This window comes from Cherax quadricarinatus, chromosome 20 (assembly GCF_038502225.1).
Source record: "Cherax quadricarinatus isolate ZL_2023a chromosome 20, ASM3850222v1, whole genome shotgun sequence".
Lineage (NCBI taxonomy): Eukaryota > Metazoa > Arthropoda > Malacostraca > Decapoda > Parastacidae > Cherax > Cherax quadricarinatus.
Window position 1 is genome coordinate 3,700,939 of NC_091311.1, and position 22,920 is coordinate 3,723,858.

Below are 22,920 nucleotides of genomic sequence, written 5' to 3' on the forward strand. Positions count from 1 at the left end.
ATAACCAACACATAACAAAAAAAGTATCCAAAACGGTGGGGATCCTCTCCAAGATACGATACTACGTGCCACAAACTGCCCTTCTCACATTATACCATTCACTTATATATCCATACCTCACCTATGCTATCTGTGCTTGGGGTTCAACTGCAGCAACACACCTAAAGCCAATAATAACTCAACAAAAAGCCGCAGTAAGAATAATCACTAAATCACATCCCTGGCAACACCCCCCCCCCACTCTTCATAGATCTAAACTTACACCCTGTTCAGAACATCCACACTTACTACTGTGCAATCCATATCTACAGGACCTTAAATTCCAATATTAACCTTGACCTAAAATGTGTTCTTGATAGTTGTGACAGGATCCACAGGCATAACACCAGACACAAACATCTCTATGACATTCCCCGTGTTCGACTAAACCTTTACAAAAATTCAATGTATTTCAAAGGACCTAAAATCTGGATCACCCTACCTGAAAACTCTAGAACTGCAGACACATTCATCACTTTCAAAACTACAGTTAGAAAACATCTTATCTCCCTGATACACCCCGACAACTAACTACATGATAACCACCTGGTGGTTCACAATTACACTCACTCACCCACTGACTATAAACCCAGAAATACTACTCTTAATCTTAAAATAATAAATCCTAACTAGTCATAAGTTTGCCTATGATACTCCAATATAGACGCTTTGTATTGTGCCAAAACAAAAGCATTCACATTGCTAAACTCACAAATTATGATGTAGTCACTTAGTCTTTATACCATAATCTGTAAGGATTTAATGTTAAGAATTAATCTAAGTCTGCCCGAAATGCCTAGCCATGCTAGGTGTCCTAGTGGCCTCCTCTGTAATTAGTATTTTATAACATGTAAACCACACGATACCCAAAACCTGTAAACCCCACATTGTTAACCCTTATAGAGAATAAACTTTGAATTGAATTGAATTGAATTTGTAAACATTGTACACATTTCCTTAATCCTTGACGAAGGCAACTTTCTCCCTCTCTCTTCCTCCTCCTGTGAAGCACATTCCTGAGCTGTGATCTGTTGCTGTTGCACCTCAAGCTCTTGCAGCTCTGCAGCGGATAGTTCTTCATCGTCGTTCTGCACCAAATCTTCCATATCCTTTCCACAAACCTCCAACCTTATGGACTTCCCCACTGACACAATAGATTCTACAACTGGCATAGGCTCCTGAGGGTTAGCCCCAAACCCTTCAAAATCCCTCTCTTGTACACATTGTGGCCACAATTTTTTCCAAGCAGAGTTCAAAGTCCTGCAAGTCACTCCCTCCCAAGCCTTACCTATAAGGTTTATGCAACTGAGGATACTGAAGTGATGTTTTGAGAACTCTCTTAGGGTCAATTCAGTGTCTGAGGTCACTTCAAAGAACTTTTGAAACACTGCTTTTGTGAGGAGAGGAGCCATACATGGCTCATTTTCTGCCAACTTTACGCCTCTATATCTTGGTAAGTACTGATCGCAAAAAAATTTTGGGGGCTTAAAACATTCAGATAATTAATTTTAACATTTTCATAAGAAAATATATTTTTTTTTTTAAATTCTTCAACACCAGGAGACACTTCAGGATTTGGGGTTGCGACAGTCAAAGGGTTAAAAAGAATCAGGTAAATACAGTGGACCTTCAGTTTTCAAGTGTAATCCATTCCAGAGCGATCAGCAAAAATGCCGCTCACCTGGTAAACTTTGGTTTACTTGCATTCCAAGGTTTCTTGTTTTTTTTTTTTTCACTATTTTATTTTTTCCGGTAACTTCTGTGGCCTGTGAGTCCAAAGTAAGGTGCAATGTACAGTGGTCCCTCAATAATCGTCCAGCCTCAAAGTCGTTCATTTTGGAAATAATCCTGTTATTTCGTCTAAACATTGGCTCGCAAATGGTCCATTAACTCGCTAATCGTCTTTCGTCCTGGACACGTACTCACGCTCTGAGCCGCCTGGGCCTCCCTTCCCAGCCAGTGTGCCATTGCTTACCAGTGAGCGACAGTCCCCTCACTTGTTCATACGAAATATTTCATAATATTCCATTGATTTTAGTGCTTGCAAGTGCTAAATAAGCTACCATGGCTCCAAAGAAAGCTCCTAGTGCCAAGCCTTTGGTAAAGGTGAGAAATACCTCTGAATTTGTGAAAAGGCTAGGCAGTTGCATGACGATTTGGTAAAGAAATTGCCTGCAACTAGTGGTGATGTGAGTGAATTTAAGGCCAGCAAAGGCTGGTTTGAGAGATTTAAGAAGCGTACTGGCATACACAGTGTGATAAGGCATGGTGAGGCTGCCAGTTCTGACAAAAAAGCGGCTGAAAAAAATGTGCAGGAATTCAAGGAATACATAGAGGCTGAAGGACTGAAACCTGAACAAGTGTTCAGTTGTGACGAAACAGGCCTCTTTTGGAAGAAAATGCCAAAGAGGACCTACATTACTCAGGAAGAAAGTCACTGCCAGGACACAAGCCTATGAAAGAGGCTGATACTCATGTTCTGTGCTAATCCTAGTGGGGATTTCAAAGTGAAGCCATTACTAGTGTACCATTCTGAAAATCCCAGAGTGTTTAGGAAAAACAATGTTATGAAGAGTAAATTGTGTGTGTTTTGGAGATCTAATAATAAGGCATGGGTCACAAGGGACATTTTCGTCGAGTGGTTCAATGAAGTGTTTGGCCCTAGTGTGATGAATTACCTCCTGGAAAAGAAATTGGATCTCAAGTGCCTCCTGCTAATGGACAATGCACCTGCTCATCCTCCAAACTTGGATGACCTAATTCTGAAGGAGTTTGGGTTCATCACAGTAAAGTTCTATTTTTTTTTTTTTTTTTTTCCGAATACCACTTCTCTCCTCCAGCCCATGGACCAGCAAGTCATTTCAAACTTTAAAAAGCTCTACACCAAAGCAATGTTTGAAAGGTGCTTTAATATGACCTCAGACACTCACTTGACCCTAAGAGAGTTTTGGAAAGATCACTTCAGCATCCTCCATTGCATAAGCCTCGTAGGTAAGGCTTGGGAGGGAGTGACTACCAGGACTTGGAACTCAGCTTGGAGAAAATTGTGGCCAGATTGTATCCACAAGAGGGATTTTGAAGTGTTTGAGGGAGCCCCTGATGAGCCTATGTCAGTTGTGAACTCTATTGTCGAACTGGGGAGTTCCATGGGGTTGGATGTGAGTTTGAAGGATGTGGAAGAGTTGGTGGAGGACCACAAAGAAGAGCTAACCACTGAGGAGCTGCAAGAGCTTCAGCAGGAAGAGTAACAGACCGCAGCTCAGAATCTTGCTGCAGAGGAGGAGGAAGAGAAATGGAAGGTGCCTTCTTCAGAAATTAAGGAGATTTTTGAAATGTGGGGTAGGATGGAAAGATTTATGGAGAAACATCACCCTGAGAAGGATGTTGCAAGCCATATCGGCAACTTGTACAGTGACAGAGTCTTGGCCCATTTTAGGGAAGTTTTAAAGAGATGCCAGAAACAGAGCTCTCTGTACAGTTTTTTTGCAAGACAGTATTCCAGTGACTCTCAAGCTGGTCCTAGTGGCATTAAGAAACAGAGAAGTAACCCCAGAAAAGCACTTGGTACCTGAGGTGTTGATGGAAGGGGATTCCCCTTCCAAACAGTAACTAATGCAATCTCTCTCCTCCTCCAGTCTTCCATACACTAAGAAGAATCGCCAATAAAGGTAAGCGTTGTGCTGTTAATGTTTCATTCATCATATCCCATTGTATTGTTTATGTATTGCATCTATATTTCATGTAAAAAATTTTTTGTTTTAACCCTTTGGGGGTTGACAGGTCCTCTCAGAGACTCGTTCTCAGGGTCGGCCAAATTTCAAAAAAGAAAAAATAATTTTTTCTTATGAAAAAAGTTTTTTTTTTCTAAACATTATAGGCTAAACAAAATTTTTTTACCATCAATACTTACCGAGATATGGAGGCGTGAAGTTGACGAAAAAGGTGCACCATGTGGCAACATCGCAGACTGCCGTCACCCGGTATTCTTTTATTTATGTTTTTATGTACTATTTTCTATTATTTTTTAATTTTTCTTTTTCCAAGTAACTTTTATGGCCTGTGAGACCAATATGATCAGAATTTTGTAAGTTATTTCTTTTTCAATACTACACAATAACGGTGTAAACACTCTTGTCATTGTTTTGTTTACAGAAAATATTTACACAATCAAACGATATGAAATGTTGTTTATTACTATTTTTCTATATCTTATATACACATATACAGTCACAGGGAATGTTTCTAGAAGTTCTGCAGCCTGTGGAAGTCTTTGAAACATGGTGTCATGCACAGTGGTGTTTTACACTCCTCACACATAAAACGAGTGTCTCTGCATTGTTGTGGGCATTTTCTTGTATGTGCACAGACGTAACACCTCTTCTGAGCCTTTTTCTTGAAAGCAGTAGCAGGCAGTTTTACCAGGAAGTGATCACCATGCTTCAGACGAGAAGGTAGTTGTTGATAATTTGGTGGGCGGTCAATTGCAGGTGTTGTTCCTTGGTACTTGAATACTATTTGTCTGATGACAGACAAACAGAATTCGCCATATGGTGGTTTGTTTCTGGTCCTCATCTTATACATATTATAAGCATTCAGCATGGAAATGTCCAGAAGATGGAAAAAGAGTTCTGTGTACCACTTATAACTCTTGCAAACACAATCAGCAAGCCCAATCTGCATGTCACATTTGTCCACTGAACACATATTGAAGGTGTAATCAATTACAGCTGCAGGTTTTAGAATGGATTCATTGTTGTCTCTATGCTGCCTGCCAGTGTCTGCCATTTCATTAGGGTGAACTGATGACAGTGTGATATCTCGTTTGTCATGCCACCGAAATGCCATGATGTCATTGGCAGCAAACGCCTGCACCTCACCTTTACGAGTGCCAGCATCAAACCTGGGCATGTGTTTCCGATTTGCACACACTGTGCCACACACATCTGTCATGTTCACTCGCAAAAAATCACTGAGTGTGGGGCTTGTGTACCAGTTATCTGTATATAATATATGCCCCTTACCAAGGTATGGTTCTATCATTGATCTAACCACATCACCAGAGATTTCCAATAACTTCCTGGTATTTTGCAATGTATAACTTCCAGTGTACACAATAATATCCAGTACCAGACCACTGTAACAATCACAAAGCACAAACAACTTTATACCAAAGCGTTTCCTCTTGCTTGGTATGTACGTACTGCTTGAAAGAGAGTCTTCCTTTGAACAGAATCAGACTCGTCAATTACAAGCTTCCTGAAGGGATAAAAATACACATTGAATTTCTCTTTCAGATACACAAACACATGCCTAATCTTATATAACCTGTCGTTTCTGTCAGGCCTGGTTTTGTCTGAGAAGTGAAGCATACGTAATAGTAGCACAAATCCATTCACTGGCATTATATCACTGAAACCTGGGGTTGCAATCAGGCGGTCTGTTGACCAGCATGATTTCACTCTGTGCTTATACACATGTGGCATAAGCATTATTGTGGCAAAGAAAAGATACATCTCAGCCACAGTTGTCTCCTTCCACTGGTGTAGACATGATTTTGGTGAAAGTATTGTGTTTGCTATGGTGTACTCGTAGTATGTGTTGCTTTCCATGACAATACTCTCCATGAGGGGTTTGTCAAAGAATAACTCGAAACATTCCAGTTCAGTGGCATTGTTTCCCAGTGTACAACATGGCCGTATTCCACTTTGGCTGTCATCAAACTGGTGGGGATTTAGAACAAAATTGTCTGCTTCCTGCCAATCCCAGGTGCGGTCTGCTGGTGGGTACTGGACAATGACAGGTGGTTGTGGTTGTGGAGGTTGTGGTTGTGGAGGCTGGTGTGGTGGTAGGTGGGGGATGGTGGCCTTTGTTGTAGATCAGCCGAGGCAGCGGCGTGTGTGGCAGCATGACCCACTGCTGGTGCCTCACGCCCGGCACCACCACTACCAGCACCATTGAACATTAAAATGGTATAAAATACCGACAGGTTGTTGGGAAAGACACATATGCAACAGTTAGGTATCTTTATTGTGAAACGTTTCGCTTACTGAAGAAGCCTACTGTGTAGGCGAAACGTTTCACAATAAAGATACCTAACTGTTGCATATGTGTCTTTCCCAACAACCAGCACCATGCACATTTTCCATCCCAATTGCAACAGTATCATCGTCATTTTCACTGCCAGTTCCTGTTGTACAGCCACGGGATGTACTCCGAGATGTTCTCCTTCCCCTTGGAATAGCATATGGCACACTACCAGAGAGCATATATCATCGTATATACTGACACTTCACTGGGGAATATTGCACTTCACTGTCACTGCTGGAACTAGTTTGTAGAGCTTGTAGTTCATAATCACTATCAGTATTATCACAAATGCTCACATCTGAGTTTGGGATTTGAGAAAATAGGAGTTTCCTTTTTGATTCTGATACAACTGAATGTGAACAAGACGGCCCAGCACCAGAGGCGGAAGGCTGAGGGTCGTCTGGGTTTTCCTCACTATTACCGATATTATGGTCATTAGTTTCGGTCAAAACCTCACCAAAGCCTTGAAACTCATCTTCACTGGCACTTCCATCTGTATTAGTACTGTCACTGGGGAACAAAAGTGTCCCAATTCGCCGAGGAGTGAGGACCTTCTTACCGTGAGGCATGGTGGACATTGTTTACTAAGATGACGTTCCCACAATACAGCACTGGGTCCCAGATTTTTTTTCTACTGTGCACACCCACCACACAGACCCATTCTCTCACATCTAGGCCTACCAGCCTTTTCCCGCGAGATTTGACGGCGCTAAAATTTATGCATACTAGTACGTCAAAAACCCCTGCAAGTAAGACGTACTAGTACGTCCGAAACCGCGAAAGGGTTAATACTTCTGGGTGTCAGGAACGGATTAATTGTATTTACATTATTTCTTATGGGGAAAATTGATTCAAAAATTGTCTATTTCGATAACAGTCCCACTTCCAGGAACGGATTGTGGACGATAATTGAGGGACCACTGTACATATATACACTCGTATACAACACAATAAGCGCACTAACATAATTATCAATATATTGTTTATAAAACTTGTTTACACGCGCAATACAAAAAATTGTTTATTACTGTTGTTTTATAATATACAGTGGACCCCCGCATACCGTCGGCATCACATAACGTTTAATCCGCATACCGCTCGCTTTTATCGCAAAAATTTTGCCTCGCATACCGCTCAAAAACCCGCTCACCGCTGTTCGTCCGAGACGCATCCAATGTGCGCCCTTAGCCAGCCTCACATGTGCCGCCGGTGGCATTGTTTACCAGCCAGCCTCCGCGGTAACATCCAAGCATACAATCGGAACATTTCGTATTATTACAGTGTTTTTGGTGATTTTATCTGCAAAATAAGTGACCATGGGCCCCAAGAAAGCTTCTAGTGCCAACCCTACAGCAATAAGGGTGAGAATTACTATAGAGATGAAGAAAAAGATCATTGATAAGTATGAAAGTGGAGTGCGTGTCTCCGAGCTGGCCAGGTTGTATAATGAACCCCAATCAACCATCGCTACTATTGGTGGTACAGCTGCTGCTGCTGCTGTACCACCGTCAGCTGCTGCTGCTGCTGCTGCTGCTGCACTGTCAGCTGCTGCTGCTGCTGTAGCACCGTCAGCTGCTGCTGCTGTTGTACCACTGTCAGCTGCTGCTGCTGCTGCTGTAGTACCGTCTGCTGCTGCTGTAGTACCGTCTGCTGCTGCTGTAGCATCGTCTGCTGCTGCTGTAGCACTGTCAGCTGCTGCTGCTGCTGTACCACCGTCAGCTGCTGCTGTAGTACCATCTGCTACTGCTGTAGCATCATCTGCTGCTGCTGTAGCACTGTCAGCTGCTGCTGCTGCTGCTGCTGTAGCACCGTTGTTGGTGTGGCTTATTGAGAATACCAAGAAACAATTAACCCCAGAGGATTTACCACCCAGGATAACCCAAAAAAGTCAGTGTCATCGAAGACTGTCTAACTTATTTCCATTGGGGTCCTTAATCTTGTCTCCCAGGATGCAACCCACACCAGTCGACTAACACCCAGGTGAACAGGGAAAAATGCCTGGAACTAGTGCTCATATTGGTGAATTTAAAGCCAGCAAAGGTTGGTTTGAGAGATTTAAGAATCGTAGTGGCATACACAGTGTGATAAGGCCTGTTCTGGAAGAAAATGCCAAACAGGACCTACAGTACTCAGGAGGAAAAGGCACTCCCAGGACACAGTGTCTCATCAGTCATTGCTGCATCTTCAATAAAGGTAAGTGTCATTTATTCTTCATTTAGTAGAGTAGTACATGCACAATATATATTGTGCATGTACTACTCTACTATTGTGCATGTATCCTTCTCTTTGTGTGTAGGAAAATGTATATTTCATGTGGTAAAATTTTTTTTTTCATACTTTTGGGTGTCTTGCACGGATTAATTTGATTTCCATTATTTCTTATGGGGAAAATTCATTCGCATACCGATCATTTCGCATAACAATGAGCCCTCTTGCACGGATTAAAGTCGCTATGTGGGGGTCCACTGTATATACAAATGTACAGTCACTAGACATGTCCCTAGAAGTTCTGCAGCTTGTGGAACTCTTTGAAACATGGTTTCATACACAATGGTGTTTTACACTCCTCACACATGAAACAAGTGTGTGCATTTTTGTGGGCATTTTTTTTTTTATGTGCACAGACAAAACGCCTTTTCTGAGCAGTTTTCTTCAAAGTATTAGCAGGCAGTTGTGTTAGGTAGTCATCCTAGGTAAATGGTCATCATTCCTTCCTTCCTACCTTCCTGCATTCCTTCCTACCTTCCTTCCTATGTTCCTTCCTACCTGCCTTCCTTCCTTCCTTTCCTACCTACCTACGTACCTTCCTTTCTTCCTTACTTCTTCTTTCCTTCCTTCCTTACATTTTTCCTTCCTTCCTTTCATCTCGTCCTTTCTTCCTTCCTGCCTTCCTTTCTTCCTTCCTTCTGGTTTCTGTAATATATACACCTACCATCCGACTTACGACCTGCTCGACTTACGACGACTCGATTTACGACCGTGTTTTTTATGCCAAATTTCTGGGAAATAAACAACTATTTGTGTTGTACACAGTGTTTATCCTGAACCTTACAGTATAAAATACAGTACTAACAACATAAAAAGTAAAGTAAACATGAAATACCAAAATAAAACAATAAAATAAAGTCATTACAAAAATGTTTTGTTGATATTCAGTAGTAAAGTTCGACTTATGACCATTTCGAATTACGACCGGTTTCTCAGAACCGAACTCAGTCGTAAGTCAGATGGTAGGTGTATTTACACATATATAGTCACTGGACACTTTCATATAACTGCTATTATCTTCAGCAAGCTTGTGTTGTGAGTGAGTGTGTGAACTTCTAATTGTTCTGAGTCAGGGTTCAGCAGCTGTCAAAATGACATATTGTCTCATTACTCACTCCCCCTACTGCCTGTCAAAACAGTGGGGTCGGATGCTGGCTTCCTCTCCAGCCTACTACCTAATTATCTGTCTCTCATTCTCTCCCTCATTCTCTCATTCTCTCTCTCATTCTCTCATTCTCTCTCTCATTCTCTCTCTCATTCTCTCCCATTCTCTTCCTCATTCTCTTTCATTCTCCCTCATTCATTCTCTCTCATCTCTCACTCATTATCTCTCTCATCCTCTTATTCTCTCCCTCTCATTCTCCTTTTATTCTTCTGGTATCCTGGGCATTGCTTTTGGTCACAAACTCCTCATAACCATGAAATTGATCTTACTGACACTTCCATCTGTGTTAGAGCATCACTTGGGAAGAGTAGAGTCCCAGATTTGCTGCAGAGTCACATATTTCTTACCACTAGGCATGCTGAATAAGGACTACTGAAATGGCATTCCCACAGTGTACCACTGGCTCCCCGATTTTTTTTATATGGTGCACACTGACCATGGAGACCCATTCTCTCACATGTGGGCCTACCAGCTTTGTCCTGCTTGATTTGAAGCCTCTAGAATTTGTGTATTAATACGTCAAACACGGTGGCTTTTAAGACGTATATGTATATGACCGAAACAGTCAAAGGATTACTTGTACAAACTGGAGGCAGTGGTCTCACCCACAGCTAGGCAGCCACCTGAGCTAGGGAAATATCCCGCAGGTGATGCTCCAAATTTTTTACCTTCTTGCAAACCGAACTGTATTAAGTTAATTTTACAGTGTTTATGATATTGTTTCAAAATTATGTAATAAATATGCTATGTAACATATAAACATGATAAATATACTCCACAGTAGAATAAATTAACATAAATATGAGAGTTTTTCCAGTCTTGTCAGAGTGTCAGAAAGAATAACATTTTTTATAGTTCAGATCTGAAGAAAATGCATACACAATAGTATTACTGGAGTAATTGTAGAAAATTATTCCTTTCGTATGCCTTCACCCAGAGCATCATTCATTCTAAACTTGGTGTGTTACATGAGAATGGGAGTGTTGCTCTTTATTTATTTTACTTGTACACAATGTAAGGTGTTTGTATTATGGTATAAGTTCCACAAACATGGAAATGAATGTGTATCAACCATAACAAGACGAGTTCATCTGCTTGTTTACAGACTCTGTGTCTCTGTCCTCTCACATTTACTCGTTCTCTAATTTATTCATTTTATCTTGTTTAATCACCTCTCACCCTACATTAAATGTTTCTCACAATTATATCACATAAATGTTAAACCTAAAACCCAATCTAACTTTATTATTTTTTAAATACACTACCTAACAGAATACTCCATACGACTGAATGTACAACAATGCATGCAACCATATGACCTGTCTTTGTAATACTCACTTGTGCTTTATAGTTATCTGTTTACATTAATGTTTTATCACTGATTTCATCATTGCTTAGTTAATCTTAAGTTAATTTTAAGCCAGCCCGTAATGCTATGCATAGTATAAGTGGCTTTGGCATGCTGCTCTTATCTGTATTTTTTTGTACCTCTGTATGTGTGCTCAAATTGTAAATAAATAAATAAATAAATAAATAAATTAAGACTAAATATTTTAAAGTAAATAATGAGCGTACTGTATATGCATTTTATCGGTCTAGGGCGCTTTCAGTGTTTATTATGTGCGGGTGGGGTGGTTATACCTACCACACCTGACTACCACATCTGCCCTCTTACTGCAGTGGACCCCTGACCAACGACGGCATCGACTAACGCCAAATTCGTCTAACGGCGCTCTTCGGCATAAAAATATTGGCTCTACCAACAGCGAAAAACTCATCTAATGGCTTTCGTCCTAAATGTGTCCATGCGGCCAGAGCATGACCTGAGCGGGCCCAGCCACTCTAAGACTCAGTGTGCCAATGTTTACAAGCTGTTGCAGTCGATTCCGTGTGTACCTGCGATATATTTTGTATTATTCCAGTGTTTTCAGTGCTTGTAACCTCTAAATAAGCCACCATGGGCCTCAAGAAAGCTTCTAGTGCTAACCCTGTGGTAAAAAGGGTGAGAAATACTATCGAGATACTGTCGTACTACGGTCAGCTGCTGCTGCTGCTGCTGCACTACCGTCAGCTGTTGCCGCACCACCGTCAGCTGCTGCTGCACCATGGTCAGCTGTACTGCTTGAAGATGTGGAGAGACTGTTGTTGGTGTGGCTGATCAAGATTACTGAGAAACAATTAACCCCAGAGGGTTAGCCACCCAGGATAACCCAAGAAAGTCAGTGCATCATCGAGGACTGTCTAACTTATTTCCATTGGGGTCCTTAGTCTTGTCCCCTAGGATGCGACTCACACCAGTCAACTAACACCCAGGTGAACAGGAAAAAATGCCTGGAACTAGTGCTCATATTGGTGAATTTAAGGCCAGCAAAGGTTGGTTTGAGTGATTAAGAATTGCAGTGGCATACACAGTGTGAAGCTGAAAATTCCAACCCCAACAAGTGTTTGTGACGAAACAGGCCTGTTCTGGACGAAAATGCCAAACAGGACCTACATTACTCATTACTCAGGAGGAAAAGGCACTTCCAGGACACAAGCCTATGAAAGACAGCCTAACTCTCATGTTTTGTTGTAATGCTAGTGGGGATTGCAAAGTGAAGCCTTTACTCATGTATCACTCTGAAAATCTCAGAGTGTTCAAGAAAAACAGTGTCTCATCACTCATCAATACTCTTCAATAAAGTTAAGTGTCATTTTAGTATTTACTGTATATATGTATGTATTAGGCATGTCTCATTGTTTTCTGTGTAGGGAAATGTATATTTCATGTAGAAAAAAATTATTTTTTTTAGTGCTTTTGGCTGTCTGGAATGGATTAATTGGATTTCCATTACAGTGGACCCCCACCTTACGATATTAATCTGTTCCTGAGAGCTCATCGTATGCCGAAATTATCGTAAGGCGAATTAATTTTCTCTATAAGAAATAATGGAAATCAAATTAATCTGTGCAAGACACCCCAAAGTATGAAAAAAACAAAATTTTTTACCACATTGAAGAAGACATGCACAATTAATACTCTACTAAGAATAGAATACATGACACTTACCTTTATTGAAGATCTGATGATGATTGATGGGATGGGAGGAGGGGAGAGTGTGGAAGTTGTTATTGTTTACAAGGGGAATCCCCTTCCAGTAGGACTTGAGGTATCAATCCCTTTTCCGGGGTTACTTCTCTTCTTCTTTTAATGCCACTAGGACCAGCTTGAGAGTCACTGGACCTCTGTCACACAACATATTTGTCCATAGAGTTCTGTACCTATCGTTCCTTTATGATTTGTCTAAAGTGGTTCACAACATAGTCATTGTAATAGTCACCAGCATAATTTGCAATAGCTGTGTGAGGGTGATTTTCATCCATAAAGGTTTGCAATTCAACCCACTTTGCACACTTTTCCTTAATCTCTTTTTCAATTCCATACTAATTCTCACCCTTGCTACCACAGGGAGGGCACTGGAAGCTTTCTTGGGGTCCATGGTGACTTATTTTGCAGTTACAAGCACTAAAAACACTGGGATAATGTGAAATGTACCGAATGTATGCGTAGATGCGACCGCACTGGCTGGCTTGTAAACACTGGTGCTGAGGCCACACATGGGACGCGTCCTGGACGAATCACATAAGACAAGTTTTTTAGCTTGAGGCGAGGCAAAAATTTTGCATTAAAATGTATCGTATGGTGGATTTAACATAACGTGATGTCATCGTAAGGCGGGGGTCCACTGTATTTCTTATGGGGAAAATTAATTCGAATAACTGCTAATTCGACTAAAGGCTAGCTCTCTGGAACTGATTAAACCCTACATTAAGACTACAAATATTTTAATGTAAGTAATGAGTGTACTATGTGTGTATTTTACTTTTTATTGTTTTTATTACCTAATTCTATTGCTAACTTAATATATGTTACTGTAAACTTGTTATCTGGCATTTATATGCATTTATAAGTGGAAAAAATGGCGTTCTGCTTTCTGGCGATGTCCGCTTTCCGGCTGGAACCTAACCTATCGTATAAGTGGGCCCCTATTGTATTTGTAAGTTGTGTGTACAGTACTATATTAGGTGTACAGTGCATTATTTTGTTACATTTCTTTCTCTTATTAATATTACTCTGATTTAATGGACACTTGGACAATCCCTTCTGTTAGTCTGTTTTGAGAGGTCTCTGTAATTTTTTGTGTTTATGAAGTTGGTATTTATGAGTTTATACTGGTACTTGTTTTTTTAATACATATTTTATTTCAGATAGATGATAACATATCAAGTTTGGTTATTGCGCAGCTTCTTTTCCTGCAGTCAGAAAATACCAAGAAGCCCATTCACATGTACATTAACAGGTTTGTATTCAGGGTGTATTGACCAGTTACTATGTTGCTAGTAGAGTTTTCATGTACACAGTCTACTATGTTGCTAGTAGAGTCTTCATGTACACAGTCTACTATGTTGCTGGTAGAGTTTTCATGTACATGGTCTACTATGTTGCTGGTAGAGTCTTCATGTACACAGTCTACTATGTTGCTGGTAGAGTCTTCATGTACACAGTCTACTATGTTGCTGGTAGAGTCTTCATGTACATAGTCTACTATGTTGCTGGTAGAGTCTTCATGTACATAGTCTACTATGTTGCTGGTAGAGTCTTCATGTACACAGTCTACTATGTTGCTGGTAGAGTCTTCATGTACACAGTCTACTATGTTGCTGGTAGAGTCTTCATGTACATAGTCTACTATGTTGCTGGTAGAGTCTTCATGTACACAGTCTACTATGTTGCTGGTAGAGTCTTCATGTACACAGTCTACTATGTTGCTGGTAGAGTCTTCATGTACATAGTCTACTATGTTGCTGGTAGAGTCTTCATGTACACAGTCTACTATGTTGCTGGTAGAGTCTTCATGTACATAGTCTACTATGTTGCTGGTAGAGTCTTCATGTACACAGTCTACTATGTTGCTGGTAGAGTCTTCATGTAGACAGTCTACTATGTTGCTGGTAGAGTCTTCATGTAGACAGTCTACTATGTTGCTGGTAGAGTCTTCATGTAGACAGTCTACTATGTTGCTGGTAGAGTCTTCATGGTCTACTCCTTATGATACTCCTTATGATGTTTGGGATATTTAAGTGTGTTTTGTCAGGAATTACATGTTGTGTAGGATCATTATCAATAATTTGATGTTATTAGTCATTATTGTAGTGATCTGGTAATTATGTATTATCCATCCCCCCTTACTTTACCCTCTTAGTATCATTTTATAACACTAAATAAACGGAGAGAAAGAAGGTGCAGCTGTGAAGAAATATATTTATTTTGAAATCGGTGAGAAAATGTGATCAGTCTTGTAGCCTTGTCTTGACACCATGGCAGGTATGTTTGTATGATAATTTGTTTTATACTCTATTAGAGGTCTTAATTATGTAAATAAATATAATAACATTAATAATATTACAAAAGTTTGTGGTGCAGAAAATGGAGGTGCACGATGCTTTTGTTTTGCACAATCCTTTGTTTGCAGTATTTGTTAAGGTGCTGGATCAAACAAGACCAGTAAATAATGTTTAAGGCAAGTGTCATATTGCTGGATAAGCATTGATTTATTTATTGCAGTATTTATAAACTAAAATTTAGATATTGCTATTTCTTCCTTATAGTCCAGGAGGTGTTGTAACGTCTGGTTTGGGAATCTATGACACCATGCAGTACGTACAGCCACCTATTGCTACATGGTGTGTGGGTCAAGCATGTTCCATGGCATCTCTTCTGCTAGCTGCTGGTACTCCGGGAATGAGACACTCATTACCACATGCACGCATCATGATTCACCAGCCTCATGGTGGAGCTCACGTTAGTCTCTTCTCTTCTTTCACATCCACACTTACCAGTGGTGGCACCAGGGGGGGGGGGGGGGCTTGGGGGCTGAAGTCCCCTAAAATAACCTTAGTGTCTCCAAGTCCCCCCCCCATAAATAATTTTTTTTGGTAGTAACATGTTAATATACATATCTTTAAAATGTTATTTTTTTTTTTCCAACAAACCAACCATATCCCACCAAGGCAAGGTGGCCTAAAAAGAAAAACGAAAGTTTCTCTTAAATTTAGTAATTTATACAAGAGAAGGGGTTACTAGCCCCTTGCCCCCGGCATTTTAGTTGCCTCTTACAACACGCATGGCTTACGGAGGAAAAAGTCTGTTCCATTTCTCCATGGAGATAAGAGGAAATAAACAAGAACAAGAACTAGAAAGAAAATAGAAGAAAACCCAGAGGGGTGTGTATATATATGCTTGTACATGTATGTGTAGTGTGACCTAAGTGTAAGTAGAAGTAACAAGACGTACCTGAAATCTTGCATGTTTATGAGACAGAAAAAAGGCACCAGCAATCCTACTATCATGTAAAACAATTACATGTTTCCGTTTTACACTCACTTGGCAGGATGGTAGTACCTCCCTGGGCGGTTGCTGTCTACCAACCTACTACCTACTAGAATGTTATTGTCAGCATCATATACATACAGTGGTCCCTTGTTTTTTGTAATTAATCCGTTCCTGGAAGTGTGACTATTATCGAAATTGACGATTTTCGAATCTATTTTCTCCATAAGAAATAATGTAAATACAATTAATCCGTTCATGACACCCAGAAGTGTTAAAACAAAAATTTTTTTTACATGTAATATAGATGTAGTACATAAACAATACAATGGGACATGATGAATGAAACATTAACAGCATAACACTTACCTTTATTGGCGATTCTTTTTAGTGTATGGAAGACTGGAGGAGGAGAGAGATTGGATTAGTTACTTTTTGGAAGGGGAATCCCCTTCCATCAACACCTCAGGTACCAAGTGCTTTTCTAGGGTTACTTCTCTTCTCTGTTTCTTAATGCCACTAGGACCAGCTTTAGAGTCACTGTACACCTATGGCACTAAATACTTGTCCAGAGAGCTCTGTTTCTGGTGTCTCTTTAAAACTTCCCTAAAATGGGTCAAGACTTTGTCACTGTACATGTTGCCGACATGGCTTGCAACAGCCCTGTCAGAGTGATGTTTCTCCATAAATCTTTCCATTTTACCCCACATTTCAAAAATCTTCTTAATTTCGGAAGAAGGCAACTTCTTCCATCTCTCTTCCTCCTCCTCCTCTGCAGCAATATTCTGAGCTGCGGTCTGTTGCTGTTCCTTCTGAAGCTCTTGCAGCTCCTCAGTGGTTAGCTCTTCTTTGTGATCCTCCACCAACTCTTCCACATCCTCCAAACTCGCATCCAACCCCATGGAACTCCCCAATGCCACAATAGATTTCACATCTGTCGTAGGCTCATCAAGGTCAGCCCCAAACCCTTCAAAATCCCTCTTGTGGACACAATCTGGCCACAATTTTCTCCAAGAAGAGTTCAAAGTCCTGGTAGTCACTCCCTCTCAAGCCTTACCTATAAGGCTTATGCAGTGGAGGATGCTGAAGTGATCTTTCCAAAACTCTCTTAGGGTCAAGTGAGTGTCTGAGGTCACATTAAAGCACCTTTGAAACACTGCTTTGGTGTAGAGTTTTTTAAAGTTTGAAATGACCTGCTGGTCCATGGGCTGGAGGAGAGGAGTGGTATTAGGGGCACGAACTTTACTGTGATGAACCCAAACTCCTCCAGAATTAGGTCATCCACGTTTGGAGGATGAGCAGGTGCATTGTCCATTAGCAGGAGGCACTTGAGATCCAATTTCATTTCCAGGAGGTAATTCTTCACACTAGGGCCACACTAGTGACCCATGCCTTATTATTAGATCTCCAAAACACACACAATTTACTCTTCATAACATTGTTTTTTCTGAACACTCTGGGATTTTCAGAATGGTACACTAGTAACGGCTTCGCTTTGCAATCCCCACTAGCATTAGCACAGAACATGAGCGTCAGCCTGTCTTTCATAGGCTTGTGTCCTGGCAGTCCCTTTTCCTCCTGAGTAATGTAGGTCCTCTTTGACATTTTCCTCCAAAAGAGGTCTGTTTCATAACAATTGAACACTTGCTCAGGTTTCAGTCCTCCAGCCTCTATGTACTCCTTGAATTCACTTATGAATTTTGTAGCTGCAACTTTGTCTGAACTGGCAGCCTCGGCATGCCTTATCACACTGTGTATGCCACTACAGTTTTTAAATCTCTCAAACCAGCCTATGCTGGCCTTAAATTCACCAATATCAGTACTCATTGCAGGCAATTTCTTTACAAGATCGTCATGCAACTGCCTAGCTTTTTCACAAATAATCGACTGCATAAGACTATCTCCTGCTAATTGTTTCTTCTTTATTTTTTTTTTATTATCACACTGGCCGATTCCCACCAAGGCAGGGTGCCCCAAAAAAGAAAAACTTTCACCATCATTCACTCCATCACTGTTTTGCCAGAAGGGTGCTTTACACTACAGTTTTTAAACTGCAACATTAACACCCCTCCTTCAGAGTGCAGGCACTGTACTTCCCATCTCCAGGACTCAAGTCCGGCCTGCCGGTTTCCCTGAACCCCTTCATAAATGTTACTTTGCTCACACTCCAACAGCACGTCAAGTATTAAAAACCATTTGTCTCCATTCACTCCTATCAAACACGCTCACGCATGCCTGCTGGAAGTCCGAGCCCCTCGCACACAAAACCTCCTTTACCCCCTCTCTCCAACCTTTCCTAGGCCGACCCCTACCCCGCCTTCCTTCCACTACAGACTGATACACTCTTGAAGTCGTTCTGTTTCGCTCCATTCTCTCTACATGTCCGAACCACCTCAACAACCCTTCCTCAGCCCTCTGGACAACAGTTTTGGTAATCCCGCACCTCCTCCTAACTTCCAAACTACGAATTCTCTGCATTATATTCACACCACACATTGCCCTCAGACATGACATCTCCAATGCCTCCAGCCTTCTCCTCACTGCAACATTCATCACCCATGCTTCACACCCATATAAGAGCGTTGGTAAAACTATACTCTCATACATTCCCCTCTTTGCCTCCAAGGACAAAGTTCTTTGTCTCCACAGACTCCTAAGTGCACCACTCACTCTTTTTCCCTCATCAATTCTATGATTCACCTCATCTTTCATAGACCCATCCGCTGACACGTCCACTCCCAAATATCTGAATACATTCACCTCCTCCATACTCTCTCCCTCCAATCTGATATTCAATCTTTCATCACCTAATCTTTTTGTTATCCTCATAACCTTACTCTTTTTTGTATTCACCTTTAATTTTCTTCTTTTGCACACCCTACCAAATTCATCCACCAATCTCTGCAAGTTCTCTTCAGAATCTCCCAAGAGCACAGTGTCATCAGCAAAGAGCAGCTGTGACAACTCCCACTTTGTGTGTGATTCTTTATCTTTTAACTCCACGCCTCTTGCCAAGACCCTCGCATTTACTTCTCTTACAACCCCATCTATAAATATATTAAACAACCACGGTGACATCACACATCCTTGTCTAAGGCCTACTTTTACTGGGAAAAAATTTCCCTCTTTCCTACATACTCTAACTTGAGCCTCACTATCCTCGTAAAAACTCTTCACTGCTTTCAGTAACCTACCTCCTACACCATACACTTGCAACATCTGCCACATTGCCCCCCTATCCACCCTGTCATATGCCTTTTCCAAATCCATAAATGCCACAAAGACCTCTTTAGCCTTATCTAAATACTGTTCACTTATATGTTTCACTGTAAACAACTGGTCCACACACCCCCTACCTTTCCTAGAGCCTCCTTGTTCATCTGCTATCCTTTTCTCTGTCTTACTCTTAATTCTTTATCCACACCAATAATAACTTCTCAGCACTGGTGATCTCATTTTTGTCAGCATATTTACCCCCTTTGCAACAACAGCTTCCTTGATTTCCTTTTTATTGGCCACGAGGGAAGCTATGGTTGTATGGGGTTTGTTATACATCCTGGCCAGTTTGGCCACACTTACGCCACTTTCATATTGTTCAATGATGTTTTTCTTGAATTCAATCGTATTTCTGACCTTCTGTACCAAAGGCCTGGCACTAGGAGGTTTCTTTGGAGCCATGGTAGCTTATTTAGCAGTTGCACGCACTAAAATGAATGGAATATTATGAGGGGACCGTCACTCACTGGTAAACAATGGCACACTGGCTGGGAAGGGAGGGCGAGGTGGCTTGGAGCCATGTGTACGCGTCCTGGATGAACAACGATTCGCGAGCCAATGTTTTGATGAAAATAACGTTACGATTTTTGAAAATTACGTCTATCGTGCCTTACAATTATCGAGGGATCACTGTATTATATACCTACCATCCGACTCATGACCGAGTTCGGTTCCGAGAAACTGGTCGTAAGTCGAAATGGTCATAAGTCGAACTGTACTACTGAATATCAACATCACATTTTTGTAATGACTTTATTTTATTGTTTTACTTTGGTATTTCATGTTTTACTTTACTTTTTATGCTGTTAGTACTTTATTTTATACTGTAAGGTTTAGGATAAACACTGTGTACAACACAAATAGTTGTTTATTTCCCAAAAATTTGGCAAAAAAAACATGGTCGTAAGTCGAGTGGTCGTAAGTCGAGTGGTCATAAGTCGAGTGGTCGTAAGTCGAGCAGGTCGTAAGTCAGATGGTAGGTTTATTTTGTTCAAATATGAACAATTGAACTAATTTTTTTAAGTTATATATAAAAATGAAGAGGGCATTCTTTATTCCCTTGTTTTCACAGATATTCATCATGTGTGACATATTTCCTGCCACCGGATTGCACTTACATTAATATTATTCAATTATTTATCTTAGACTGTTTCTCTTTTTACTTATGATATTTGCCTTTCCTAGTAGTGTAATCTCTACACTATCAAAAACAAGTTCTCTGCAATCCCACATGCAGGTTGGGTATTTCTTAACCCTTTCAGGGTTTCCGACATACTAGTACGGCTTATGCACCAGGGTTATTGACGTATTAGTATGCCTAAATTCTAGCGCTTTCAAATGTAGCGAGAGAATGCTGGTAGTCCTACATATGAAAGAATGGGTTTATATGGTCAGTGTGCAAAGTATAAAAAAAAAATCCTGCAGCACACAGTGCATAATGAGGAAAAAAAACTTTCACCGTGTTTTTGGTTTAAAACAGTGACTTTGCACTGTATTTTCATATGGTATTTATGGTTGTATTCTAGTTTTCCTGGTCTCATTTTATAGAATGGAAGACATATTACAGAAATTGAGATGATTTTGATTGGTTTCATAATGAAAAGTACCTTGAAATTGAGCTCAAAGTAGCAGAAATGTTCGATTTTTGCCAAAGTTCAAAAGTAAACAAATCATGCCACGTGTCCAGTACACATCAACTGGTGAGTCTGATATTCTTTCACAAGTGCGCTGATATTACTTACACCATTTCTACACTAATGCAGTAGTCTGCATAACAGTAAATCTTCTATTTTTTGTGAGAATAAAAATTCAAAGTGGAAAGCAAAAAAAATGTAAGAGGGGCGTGAGGACGTGACTAATGAACAGTGAAAATGTTATTTTAGTGCCAGGAATGTCTGTCTTGTTTATTCTGGACCCTGTTTGGAAATTGGGATATTTTAAAATTTGTGTGAAATTGGCAAAATTGCTAATTTCTGACCACTTTATTGGATAGTTGAAATTGGTAAATGGGTGGTTTCTTGTACTTGTTCGATAGAAAAATAGAGCTCTAGCGAAATAATTACGATTTTTGTCAACTAGTACACTGGAATTGGCCGAAAATAGGGCTCAAAGTGGGCGAAATCGCCGATGCGTACATCGTCGAGACTGCTGACTTTGCGAGAGCATAATTCCATAAGTTTTCCATCAAGTTTCATACTTTTGGTGTCATTATGATCAGGAAAAGATTCTCTATCTTTTCATAAGAATTTTTTTTTTTTTTTCCGAAAAATTTTTGACCCTGAGAACAAGTTTAACCCCTTCAGGGTCCAAGGCCCAAATCTGAAGTGGTGCCCCAGTGTCCAAGAATTTGCAAAAAAAAAATTTGTTATTTTTCTTATGAAATGGTAGAGAATCTTTTTGTGAAGGTAATAAAACAAAAAGTACGAAATTTGATGGAAAATTGATGAAATTATGCTCTCGCTAATTTTGATGTGTCAGCGATATTTACGAATCGGCGATTTTGCCGACTTTGACTCCCATTTTAGGCCAATTACATTATTCCAGTCAACCAAATTCTTAGCTATTTCACTAGTATTACTTCTATCGATTGAGCACAAGAAATCGCCAAGTCAACTGTTTCAACTACAAATTAAAGTGATCGGAAATTGTTAATTTTGCCAATTTAACACAAAGTTCAAAATATTCCAATTTCAAAATAGGGTCCAGAATAAACAATGTAGGCATTCCTGGCACTAAACTAACATTTCCTCTGTTCATTAGTTATGTTTTGAGACTTTACAAATAAATTCCATTTTGATTTTTTATTCACATAATGAATTTTTATTCACACCAAAAAATAGAAGATTTACTGTTATGCAATACTGTAATAATTGTATAAATATCATCACCATATTTGTGAATGTGTATTAGACCCACCAGCTGGCGTGTATTAGACGTGTGAGGTTGTTTGTTTACTCTTGAATATCGGCAAAAATTTATCATTTCTGCTACTTTGAGCTCAGTTTCAAGCCATTTCCAGTGCTAAAACCAATCAAAGTCATCTCTGTTTCTGTAATCTGTCTTCCATTCTATCACATAAGACCAAGAAATCACAAATAGAATTATAAAAAACATACGAAAAAACACTGCAAAGTCACTTTTTTTTATCGAAAAATCATGATTTCAGTTTTTTCTCTCATTATACACAGCGTGCTGCAGGATCTGTTTTATGTGGTGCACACATACCACATAGATGTATTCTCTCATATCTTGGCCCAAATGTACCACTCACAGTTTATCAGAGTGAGCTGAGCTCATGACGTAGATCTACGGTTTGGACCCTGAACTCAAAGCCGTAGATCTAGGGGACGGACCCTCAAAGGGTTAACCCTTCTCAGATTAACCCTTTTGGGGTTAATCTGAGAAGGGTTAAACTTGTTCTCAGGGTCGAAAATTTTTCGGAAAAATTGCTGTTGTTTTTTAATCCTTAAATGGTCCAAACGTATATATACGTTCACTTGTGCAGCGCCTCGAATATGAGCACATTTTTTAAGTGTTTTAGAATAAAAAAAAAATAGGGTCAGTACTTAAAGAGATATGAGGCAGAGAAGTTGGCACTGGATGCTCATGTGATGGCAACATGGAGTCCTGCCGCTTGCAGAAGTGTTGCCAATATACCTTTTTTCTATTTTTCATATTATTTTATATAATTTTTATGTTCTGATAATTACAATTT

At 40.2% G+C, this 22,920-nt stretch overlaps 1 protein-coding gene across 2 annotated transcripts in view; it reads left to right on the forward strand.

Moving 5' to 3' along the window:
• The window catches only part of LOC128687535 (ATP-dependent Clp protease proteolytic subunit-like), a 254,816-nt gene that overhangs the window by 154,586 nt on the left and 77,310 nt on the right, over positions 1-22,920 (forward strand). For both annotated transcript variants that reach the window (XM_070086866.1, XM_070086865.1), the window contains 2 exons: positions 13,808-13,899; positions 15,209-15,401. In XM_070086866.1, the coding sequence (XP_069942967.1) occupies positions 13,808-13,899; positions 15,209-15,401 (285 nt within the window). The remainder of the gene's footprint in view (positions 1-13,807; positions 13,900-15,208; positions 15,402-22,920) is intronic.